The sequence below is a fragment of the Nerophis ophidion genome, unplaced genomic scaffold (assembly GCF_033978795.1).
Source record: "Nerophis ophidion isolate RoL-2023_Sa unplaced genomic scaffold, RoL_Noph_v1.0 HiC_scaffold_30, whole genome shotgun sequence".
NCBI classification, from domain to species: Eukaryota; Metazoa; Chordata; class Actinopteri; order Syngnathiformes; family Syngnathidae; genus Nerophis; species Nerophis ophidion.
Window position 1 is genome coordinate 175,913 of NW_026906952.1, and position 12,411 is coordinate 188,323.

Sequence of the window (12,411 nt, forward strand, 5' to 3'; positions counted from 1 at the left end):
TTCGACCGTGTCCCTCGGGAAGTCCTGTGGGGAGTGCTCAGAGAGTATGGTGTATGGGACTGTCTGATTGTGGCGGTCCACTCCCACTACGATCAGTGTCAGAGCTTGGTCCGCATTGCCGGCAGTAAGTCGGACCCGTTTCCAGTGAGGGTTGGACTCCGCCAAGGCTGCCCTTTGTTACCGATTCTGTTCGTAACTTTTATGGATATGTAGGCGCAGTCAGGGCGTTGAGGGGATCTGGTTTGGTGACAGCAGGATTAGGTCTCTGCTTTTTGCAGATAATGTGGTCCTGATGGCTTCATCTGGCCAAGATCTTCAGCTCTCACTGGATCGGTTTGCAGCAGAGTGTGAAGCGACTGGGATGGGAATCAGCACCTCCAAGTCCAAGTCCATGGTTCTCGTCCGGAAAAGGGTGGGAGTGCCATCTCCGGGTTGGGGAGGAGATCTTTCCCCAAGTGGAGGAGTTCAAGTACCTAGGAGTCTTGTTCACGAGTGAGGGAAGAGTGCATCGTGAGATCGACAGGCGGATCGGTGCGGCGTTTTCAGTAATGCGGACGCTGTATCGATCCGTTGTGGTGAAGAAGGAGCCGAGCCGGAAGGCAAATCTCTCAATTTACCGGTCGATCTCCGTTCCCATCCTCACCTATGGTCATGAGCTTTGGGTTATGACCGAAAGGACAAGATCACGGGTACAAGCGGCCGAAATGAGTTTCCTCTGCCATGTGGCGGGTCTCTCCCTTAGAGATAGGGTGAGAAGCTCTGTCATCCGGGAGGAACTCAAAGTAAAGCCGCTGTTCCTCCACATGGAGAGGAGCCAGATGAGGTGGTTCGGGCATCTGGTCAGGATGCCACCCGAATGCCTCCCTAGGGAGGTGTTTAGGGCACGTCCAGCTGGTAGGAGGCCACGGGGAAGACCCAGGACACGTTGGGAAGACTATGTCTCCCGGCTGGCCTGGGAACGCCTTGGGATCCCCCGGGAAGTGCTAGACGAAGTGGATTGGGAGAGGAAAGTCTGGGCTTCCCTGCTTAGGCTGCTGCCCCCAAGACCCGATCTCGGATAAGCGGAAGAAGATGGATGGATGGAAGATAATGTGTTCTGGACCACTCATTCATCCTTTAAACACCCAATTGTCCCGTCCTTTTAGACGGTCATTCGAAATAGCGACAAAACTACGAAGCTAAAGCTGGAAAAGAAAATCCATAAACGCACAACACATCTCATCTGCTTGTGTTGTTGTGAACGACATCATCAATGTTGGAATAATGTAGAAACAGGACAGCAGTCGCAAGTGTCGCCTCCACACATCGTTCTGAGAACAGCAACACACTTCCCCCTTCACAATAATAGGTCTGACTGCGCTAACAAAATAAAGGTTTTAAAAAAAAAAGCACCTTAAACAAGCGTAATGAACTTATTGATGCATTTACACAATTATTATGCTTTGATCCAAAGTACGGGTCAAAATTGTCTAAAGATTTATTGCACAAATAAATGTGAGCAATTCTACATTTAATTAACAAACTGGAAAGAAAATAACATTTGCCTTGGTGCCCTAAAATATGAACCCTCCTTTAAGGCAACACTTGTCTTGACCTTAAAAAGTAACATTTTGAGGCCTGTCGATGATGTACCTTTTCCCACCCATCCATCCATTTTTTATCGCTTGTCCCTTTTGGACTCACAGGGGGGCAGAAGGTGGGGTACACCCTGGAAAATTCCATAAAACCTTTACACTATTTATTTAAATTGTATCCAAATTAAAAATGTATCCTCCAGTTTGTGGCTATTATAAGACATATTTCCAGAGAATATGCATTTTTAGAGCATGTTTTAAAGAGATAGCGATTAAAAAAATGACTTCTGGCTATATTATATTGATCAACTAATTCTTATTAGTGAGCAGAATAGAAGCGCTCTCATTGACTCAAATGGTAAAATTAGGATGGTCAAGATTTTGCTAACGTTTGTTTAGGACTTAGAATGCATACAAAATAAAAACATGTTATTGTCTTACATATGGATTGTGAATGACAGGCAAAATAAAACAAATCAGATCCCCTTTGATCATTTTTCTACATCCTGTGAACGGGTTGATGCTGTGGTGAAAGTGAGAAAATAAATACATGTTGGGAAAATGCAAATTTAAGGAAAAATGGCTGACAAACTTTTTAAAGGGGAACATTATCACAATTTCAAAAGGGTTAAAAACAATAAAAATCAGTTCCCAGTGGCTTGTTGTATTTTTTGAAGTATTTTTCAAAATTTTACCGGTCCCGAAATATCCCTAAAAAAAGCTTTAAAGTGCCTTTTTTCCACTACCTGCCAAGATACGGTCCATTTTCCTGTGACGTCATACAGTGCTGCCAATACAAACAAACAGTGGCGAATAGCACAGCAAGATATAGCGACATTAGCTCGGATTCAGACTCGGATTTCAGCGGCTTAAGCGATTCAACAGATTACGCATGTATTGAAAAGGACAGTTGGAGTATGAAAGTATTGAAGAAGAAACTGAAGCTATTGAGCGAATAGCTATTAACGCTATTCATAGCCATAGCATGGCCGATTAGCTGCGTTAGCATCGCCGGTAAAATGTGCAGACACTCCGGCACATTCAATGGGGGTCTGGCGGCAGATTTCTTGCCACTTTCGCATCTTCGGTGCAACTTGAATCCCTCCCTATTAGTGTTGTTACACCCTCCGAAAACACACCAACGAGGCATGATGTCTCCAAGGTTCCAAAAAATAGTCAAAAAAACGGAAAATAACAGAGCTGAGACCCGTGTGTGTAATGTGTTGAAAATGAAAATGGCGGCTGTGTTACCTCGGTGACGTCAAGTTCTGACGTCATCGCCTCCAGAGCAATAAACAGAAAGGTGTTTAATTCGCCAAAATTCACCCATTTAGAGTTCGGAAATCGGTTAAAAAAATATATGGTCTTTTTTCTGCACCATCATGGTATATATTGACGCTTACATAGGTCTGCTGATAATGTTCCCCTTTAAAACCTGCTTAGAGATTGTTGGTGATAAACCCAGAGAGACATGTGTGTGTTATAAATCCATTGCTTTCCTCCTCTCTAAGGTTCTCATAGTCATTATTGTCACCGACGTCCCACTGGGTCATTATTGTCACCGACGTCCCACTGGGTGTGAGTTTTCCTTGCCCTTATGTGAGCCTACCGAGGATGTCGTGGTGGTTTGTGCAGCCCTTTGAGACACTAGTGATTTAGGGCTATATAAGTAAACATTGATTGATTGATGGTAGAATTACCTTTATTATTTGGGTTTAGGGGGCCATGTCATGGAGCTCGTCCACAGCCCAACTCTGACTTGTTCCACCACTGACAGTTTATTGTACAAATGGACTGGGATATGTAACTCATCTTTAGTAGTTACATTCCACAGAACACAGACAACCACGTGGTTGCAAGACCACGTTGCAAGTAGCAGACGGAATGCATCATCCTCACAAGACAACACAACTTCTTATACACAATATATTAAGCATAGTGTTAATAATAAATGTAAAGTTAGTAAAGATGTGAGAGTAATAAGTAAACAAACCTGTTCTGTGTAACACAACTTGATGTTTCTTGAAAACAGCGTCCAGTAGTTGATGTTGTCGCTCCTTCTCCTCTTTTGTAAGACAAAGTTCCTCCTCATACTTTGCTATGGTTCTTTGGCACATTTTCACACAATCACAACACTTTACTCTCACACTTGATCTCTACTTAGCGATGTGTTGATAACTTCTGTGTCTTCTGTTAGCAGCTAACAAGCTAAGCTAACTAGCCAGCTAAGCTAACTAACAAGCAAAGATAGCACGAGAAGCGGCACAGTGCTTCTAGCGCATCCAGACCACTTTATCCTTAAATAAAGAATCACATATGTATTTTATACGACGTAAATATTATAAACTGGATAACAAATAATAAGACTGACTTATTAGCGTCCTGCACACTCCTTCCTCCTTTTCTGCTGTCTTCCGTTTACACCGGAAGCTGGGAATGACGTCACAGCCGAGCGGACGAAGAGGTAGCTCTATAAAAGATATTGCCTGCTGTCACTGTTACCATGCTTTTCTTTTACGTAATATTTATTTGAATAACAATGTGATATAAACGAGTGTCTTGTTTTTAAAACATAAATTCAAAGTATATCAAACAAAGCTTTAATGTTGGGGTTCAGTGGCGCCCCCGTGCGACATTCATTGCAATGACAAGAGTGAAAGTTCTGGAAATTGTAGCGATATTACTGCCTGATTTATTTAAATTTACCCTTCCACGTGTTTTTATTGTTGTACCCTTTTAGTCCTAATCTATTTTATACAAAACATTAATAAAACATTGAAATATCAAAGAACGTGACGACGCAGGACCTACGTCGTAAAAAAGTACAGGAATCGACGTAATTTCACGCATGCGTGGATCGATCGTGTCGTGAATTTATATCCATTTTTAAAAAGTGTGAAACATTTGCTCTCTTAAACAAAAGTCTCTTTCTTAAAGTGAAATCCAAATCCTCACATTGTGTTGATGATTTCAATTTATTCATTCAGTCTTAGAAGATTTGTATAAAATAGAAAACACTTACATTATTATATTTATTGGAATATATTAAGTCGTTTTAAATAAGCACATTTAAGCACAAGTTTATCATTTAATTATATACATTTTATTTTAATCTTATTGGAATGGTCTCTCATATTTACTTTTACTTTCTTTAACGGGTTTTGTTTGTAAGAGGATTGGATTTAATGTGATGTTTTTTATATTGCTGAGTAAAATACTGAAAACACTGACTCATATTGTATTGAAAGAACCTTAATGTGTCTAAACATTGTTTATGTATGTTTAATTGTTCAATAACAAAATAAAATAAATACTCAGAAGTAGAACTGGCTAGCAAATAAACTCTTATATTAACATAAATAATGTTGAAGTCATATTACATGACATTATACAAATATGTATATTAAATATAATTTGAATAGTTGGCAAGTAAACAAAATGCATTTGCCATACCTAATTGTATTATATCAATTATAACTCAACCCCACACTTTACAACATGTATTCACACTTTGTTGTGTGAAAATATTTTACACAAACTTACATTCAATTATAGTAATGATTATAATATAATAAGATATATAACAATGTGTGTTCTGGATCTAAATTAATGCATGGAAAATAAATAGTTAAACAATTAATCTTTTTAGTGAGGTGGCATCTTTTTCACCTGAAAACTTATCTACTTAAGTGTGCAAATAAAGTCTTATGTATTACTTGTATTACATTTGAATAGAACCTTATTGAGCATATTAACAAGATTATTTTAGAAAATGTGCCAAGTATGAAAAAGTCATTTTGTATTTGCGTACAGGTTGAATGACAATAATCTCGACCCACCATAAATAAACAAAACAGGAAGATTGGAGCATGTGGAAAGAAGTTATGACTGTTATCATTTTCCACCACAAGGGGGCGATGTTTGTGTCAATATCAATGACTAGTCATGATCAAACCCCGAATTAAAGGTCTCATATCAGTTTTCAAGGAGATCCCATCATCTAAAGAGAAGTAAAGACAACTTGATGGTTGATGGCGAGGGGCAGTTTTGGCCGCCAGGCTCCGCCCACCACCAATGGGTACCAACAGGTACTGACCCATTCTGCACGACAGGGTGTCATCATCATCATTTGTACCAACTCTGAGTACAATCTCAGTTTGTGGAGCTGTGTTATAAATGTGTAAAGTTGTGTGGCGAGCCATCAGGTCAAAGTTTGGTCAAAGTCCCGAGGAGGAGTTTGTTCAAGTACCACCCCTTTTTGCCTTCAACATGGCTGACGGAAACCAAAATGGCCGACTTCCTTTTGGCTTTCAAATATGGCTTCTTGAGACTTTTACGTTCCTCCTGTCATGATAGACGCCGCTGGTGATGTTGGTGGCGATACGTGAATCTGGGGCGAGGGGCACAATCATTCACATTTTCAAGAGTTAATATTTGATGTTTGGCTTCGGGGCTCCTAAACTAAATCATTTTTTGCTTGCAAGATTTGGAGAGTTTTGAGAGAACCTTTCCTCACACACACTGCACATTCTATCACATTCTAGAACTATCCTTTAGCCACGCCCCCTGGGCTAATATACTTCCAGTGTTGTGACCTCTGTTTACAATTTGTCAGCTCCAAAATATACCTTCTCACTGGCTACTCGGCCTGTGAATCTTTGGCCTCCACACCATTCCAGTCAGAAGACATTCTCCATTCAAAAGCAATACTTGGCTGCCACTTCTCTCATCAACTACATCCCTCCAGAAAATACACTGATAATACTTGATCTGAAGCAATCAAATATATCATGAATCTACTCAGGTCACATGGTTTATAACAGGGGTAGGGAACCTATGGCTCGCGAGCCAGATGTGGCTCTTTTGATGACTGCATTTGGCTCTCGGATAAATCTGAGCTGACATTGCTTAACACGATAAGTAATGAATAATTCCACTTGTAATCACAGTGTTAAAAATAACGTTCAAAATATAAAACATTCATTTTTAATCCATCCATTCATTTTCTGCTGCACCTGTTGAAGAAGTTACATAGAGGTAAGTAGTTATTTATTTATTATTGGTTAATGTGGGGCTTGTAATCCTGGGGATTCTTCAGACCACCAAGCACCGACATGAGAGACTGTTTCAGGGTCTAAATATTGTTTTATTTTTAAATAAGACTCTCAGTTGCTTTCCAGCAATTGTCTTTTTCTCTTTCCTTCTTGCTCGCGCTCTGGCTCCAGCCCCAACTCCGTCTCTCTTCCTGGATGCTGCGTATAACAGAGCGACAGGTGATTACATAACAAGGCCCAGGTGGGCCTTCTACGGTCCTGGCACACCCCGCTTCGCTGCAGGCCCGCATGCCACGACCCCTCCACAGTTAGCTTCAGAATAACAATGTTATTACAAAAAATAAGAGACCTGTTATACTTTACAAATGTTGGTCTTACTTAAAAATGCACGCGTTTAGTTGTGTTCAGTGTTGAAAAAAATATTATATGGCTCTTACGGAAATATATTTAAAAAATATTTGGATTGTAGCTGAGATAGGCGCCAGCACCCCCTGTGACCCCAAAGGGAAAAAGCGGTAGAAAATGGATGGATGGATGGATGGATTTTTGGCTCTCTCAGCCAAAAAGGTTCCCGACCCCTGGTTTATAAGAAAGATAATGAAGTTGGATAAATGAGTTATAATTGCAATGGTCTTGCAGACAACAGAAAAATAAATCTCATATTTATGTGGCTGAAGGAAAAAAAAACAATATTTTTTGTCTTCAAGAAACGCATTCAATACATTTTAGAGTCAGAAAAATGGAGAAAAGAATGGGATGGTTCGATTTCCCGTGGTATACTATTCCCATTTATTGAACTTTGGGCTGAATACTTAAGTTAAAGTTAAAGTTAAGTTAAAGTAGCAATGATTGTCACACACACACTAGGTGTGGTGAAATGTGTCCTCTGCATTTGACCCATCCCCTTGTTCACCCCCTGGGAAGTGAGGGGAGCAGTGGGCAGCAGCGGAGCCACGCCCGGGAATCATTTATGGTGATTTAACCCCCAATTCTAACCTTTGATGCTGAGTGCCAAGCAGGGAGGTAATGGCTCCCATTTTTATAGTCTTTGGTATGATTCGGCCGGGGTTTGAACTCCCAACCTACCCATCTCAGGGCGGACACTCCAACCACTAGGCCACTAAGTAGGTGGCCTAGTGGCAGCTTGGGATGAAGTGCGCGCAGTGTTACACGGGCGCTTGTATAATACTCAGCAGTTAAAGGAGCTAGATAGTCTCCTCGGTCATTTAAGTGAGGTACAGCGTAAACAGTTGTCGGATTTGATTTTTGAGTTTTTGCCTTTGTTTTCCGACACTCCAACCTGTACCACACTAATTGAACATGACATTGACACACAGGGTGCCCGCCCAATACGACAAAGATTTTATCGAGTGGCTCCCGATAAACAGAAGAGTATGGAGGACAGTGTGCAGTATCTGCTTGATCATGGTCTCGCCAAGCCATCTTACTCCAGTTGGGCATCGCCATGTCTACTGGTGAAAAAGTCAGATAACACCTATAGATTCTGTACGGATTATAGGAAAGTAAATGCTGTGACTAGACCAGATTCTTTTCCATTGCCACGTATCGAGGACTGTGTGGATCAGGTTGGGAGTGCTCGTTATGTCAGCAAATTTGATTTATTGAAAGGTTACTATCAAGTGCCTTTGACGCAGAGAGCGCAGGAGATATCTGCATTCATTACCTCTTCCGCTTTGTACTCGTATACTCGAATGAGCTTCGGTTTGCGGAATGCTCCTGCAGCCTTCCAACGGCTCATGAATAGGATCGTTGGGGGGCTGCAGGGGTGCGCGGTTTATTTGGACGACGCCGTTTGTCATTCAGACAGTTGGGACGAACATTTGGCTCGCATTCGAGCGCTTTTCCAGAGGTTGGTGGCAGCAAACCTCACAGTAAATTTAGCGAAATGCGAGTTTGCGCGTGCCACAGTCGTCTATTTGGGTAAAGTAGTCGGCCAGGGGATGGTGCGGCCCGTTAACGCAAAGGTGGCAGCTATTGATAATTTCCCTGTGCCGGCGACGAAGAAAGAACTTATGCGCTTTTTGGGTATGATCGGGTACTACCGCAATTTTTGCTGCAATTTTTCAACTGTTGTATCTCCTCTGACCAATTTGTTGAAGGGTGGCGCCAAATTCATTTGGTCGGAGGAGTGTCAGCAGGCTTTCCAGAATGCAAAGCTTTTGTTAACATCAGCTCCGGTCCTGGCTGCACCCAAACTGGATCTGCCATTCCAGCTGCAGGTGGATGCAAGCCAGGTGGGAGCAGGTGCGGTCCTCCTGCAGGCTGATGATGATGGAGTAGCCAGACCGGTTTGCTATTTTTCAAAAAAATTCAACAAATACCAATTTAATTATTCAGTGATTGAAAAGGAAGCATTAGCATTGATTTGGGCATTGCAACACTTTGAAGTCTATGTGGGAGGGGGTCTCCATCCAATTGTGGTCTACTCAGATCACAACCCTCTCACTTTTCTGCAGTCTTTCAAAGGGTCCACCAACCAGCGCCTGTTGCGCTGGGCACTGTTTCTGCAGCCATTCCACCTGTTGATCCGCCATATTCGCGGGGTGGAAAATGTAATGGCTGATGCGCTCTCTCGGGCTCTGGACCAGGAGGTCTAATCATCTCCACTCACTCCTAACCTGCGGTTTTTCTCTGTTTCCCTTAAAGGTCGCTGTCCGGGTACCAGGATTTGCTGGGTGCAGGGAAGGTCGGAGGGGAAGGAGGGTGTTTGGGATGGTTTGGGTTCTGGTTGGTCTGGGGTGGAGGGGAGGTGCGTCAGTGGGACTAGAATATAGCTACTGGGGCTACTGTAGTTTTTTGTTTTCTATTTTTTGATGGTGCTTCAGAGACCCAGTTAACACGGGTCTCTGTTTTTAAGGGGGGGGATGTCATGCCCGGCTCTGCCGGTTAGTGTTTGGGGCACTTTGGTCCTCCGACCCGCAGGTGGAGCTGGTCTGTGAAGACGTGCAACATCTCAGAGGGCTGCTGATTGGGCGGCCTATAAAAGGCCTCCCATCAGCATGCTCTCTCTCTCATGCTCTCTCTCTCTCTCTCTCTCGTCCCACAGGCACATTCGTTTGGTGACCGTATGGTCACGGCAACGACGGCCGGGATTAGCACCACACTTGCACCCTTTTGGACAACACTCATTTACTGATACATTCCTTGGTTAATTCACATTACTGATCACTGATACATGTTGTAAATAAAAGATCTGTTGGCTAAAATATACAAATCGGTGTGGTCTCCCTTAATGTTACAGCCACTAACGAGCCAGTGGTTGTGACAGTTTCCTCAGTTCCCAAACGTTTATTGAGTGTTGTTAAAAGAAAAGGTGATGTAACACAGTGGTGAACATGTCCTTTCCCAACTACTTTGGCACATGTTGCAGCCATGAAATTCAAATTTAATTATTTGCAAAAAAAGAAAAAAGTTTATGAGTTTGAACATCAAATATGTTGTCTTTGTAGTGCATTCAACTGAATATGGGTTGGAAATGATTTGCAAGTCATTGTATTATGTTTATATTCACATCTAACACAATTTCCCAACTCATATGGAAACGGGGTTTGTAGATTTAAGATTTAGGTTTAGATTTAACATTTAGATTTAGATTTAACATTTAGGTTAAGATTTAAGATTTAGGTTTGGATTTAACATCCATCCATCCATTTTCTATAGCTTATTCCCTTAACATATAGATTAATATTTGAGATTTAAATTGTGATTAAGATTTAGATTGAACATTTAGATATAATATTTAGAGTCTACATTTAAATGTGATTAAATAAGCTGAATGTGAGAAATATATCTGCTACAAAAGTTGGACTGAACTTTAACATTCGGCACCCCATAATTGCTTTTAATTTACTTTTTTCTAAACTTCTAAAGTGATATTTCTCTAAGTTAGGGCAGCTCAGAAAGAGTGATCGAAATGTAAAGTTAAGCCAAAAATGACTGCTCATTTGTTTTGATAGACTTACAATTCCACAGAAAGTAAGTCAGGACAAAGCATTGCTTTTAATGTCATCCAGTATTAGTTTTGACAGTGTGAGTACATGAATATATGTGACATACTCCGCTGCAGTAGGTGGCAGTATTATATATATTATTATCATCCAGTATTAGTTTTGACAGTGTAAGTACATGAATATATGTGACATACTCCGCTGCAGTAGGTGGCAGTATTATATATATTATTATCATCCAGTATTAGTTTTGACAGTGTGAGTACATGAATATATGTGACATACTCCGCTGCAGTAGGTGGCAGTATTATATATATTATTATCATCCAGTATTAGTTTTGACAGTGTAAGTACATGAATATATGTGACATACTCCGCTGCAGTAGGTGGCAGTATTATATATATTATTATCATCCAGTATTAGTTTTGACAGTGTAAGTACATGAATATATGTGACATACTCCGCTGCAGTAGGTGACAGTATTATATATATTATTATCATCCAGTATTAGTTTTGACAGTGTAAGTACATGAATATATGTGACATACTCCGCTGCAGTAGGTGGCAGTATTATATATATTATTATCATCCAGTATTAGTTTTGACAGTGTAAGTACATGAATATATGTGACATACTCCGCTGCAGTAGGTGGCAGTATTATATATATTATTAACCAGTATTAGTTTTGACAGTGTAAGTACATGAATGTATGTGACATACTCCGCTGCAGTAGGTGGCAGTATTATATATATTATTAACCAGTATTAGTTTTGACAGTGTAAGTACATGAATGTATGTGACATACTCCGCTGCAGTAGGTGGCAGTATTATATATATTATTATCATCCAGTATTAGTTTTGACAGTGTAAGTACATGAATATATGTGACATACTCCGCTGCAGTAGGTGGCAGTATTATATATATTATTAACCAGTATTAGTTTTGACAGTGTGAGTACATGAATATATGTGACATACTCCGCTGCAGTAGGTGGCAGTATTATATATATTATTAACCAGTATTAGTTTTGACAGTGTAAGTACATGAATGTATGTGACATACTCCGCTGCAGTAGGTGGCAGTATTATATATATTATTATCATCCAGTATTAGTTTTGACAGTGTAAGTACATGAATGTATGTGACATACTCCGCTGCAGTAGGTGGCAGTATTATATATATTATTATCATCCAGTATTAGTTTTGACAGTGTAAGTACATGAATGTATGTGACATACTCCGCTGCAGTAGGTGGCAGTATTATATATATTATTATCATCCAGTATTAGTTTTGACAGTGTGAGTACATGAATATATGTGACATACTCCGCTGCAGTAGGTGGCAGTATTATATATATTATTATCATCCAGTATTAGTTTTGACAGTGTGAGTACATGAATATATGTGACATACTCCGCTGCAGTAGGTGGCAGTATTATATATATTATTATCATCCAGTATTAGTTTTGACAGTGTAAGTACATGAATATATGTGACATACTCCGCTGCAGTAGGTGGCAGTATTATATATATTATTATCATCCAGTATTAGTTTTGACAGTGTAAGTACATGAATATATGTGACATACTCCGCTGCAGTAGGTGGCAGTATTATATACATTATTATCATCCAGTATTAGTTTTGACAGTGTAAGTACATGAATATATGTGACATACTCCGCTGCAGTAGGTGGCAGTATTATATATATTATTATCATCCAGTATTAGTTTTGACAGTGTAAGTACATGAATATATGTGACATACTCCGCTGCAGTAGGTGGCAGTATTATATATATTATTATCATCCAGT

General features: G+C 40.4%; 1 protein-coding gene across 8 annotated transcripts in view; it reads right to left on the minus strand.

The window, feature by feature from the left end:
- Nucleotides 1–12,411, minus strand: part of LOC133546463 (gastrula zinc finger protein XlCGF57.1-like) — a 287,238-nt gene that overhangs the window by 49,753 nt on the left and 225,074 nt on the right. For 2 of the 8 annotated variants that reach the window (XM_061892225.1, XM_061892220.1), the window contains exon 1: nucleotides 3,568–4,009. The exons of 5 other annotated variants lie outside the window; for them this stretch is intronic. In XM_061892225.1, coding sequence (XP_061748209.1) covers nucleotides 3,568–3,691 — 124 coding nt within the window. In that variant the 5' untranslated portion in view covers nucleotides 3,692–4,009. Of the gene's footprint in view, nucleotides 1–3,567; nucleotides 4,010–12,411 lie in introns of those variants that run through there. One more of the 8 variants, XM_061892223.1, reaches the window with a different exon arrangement.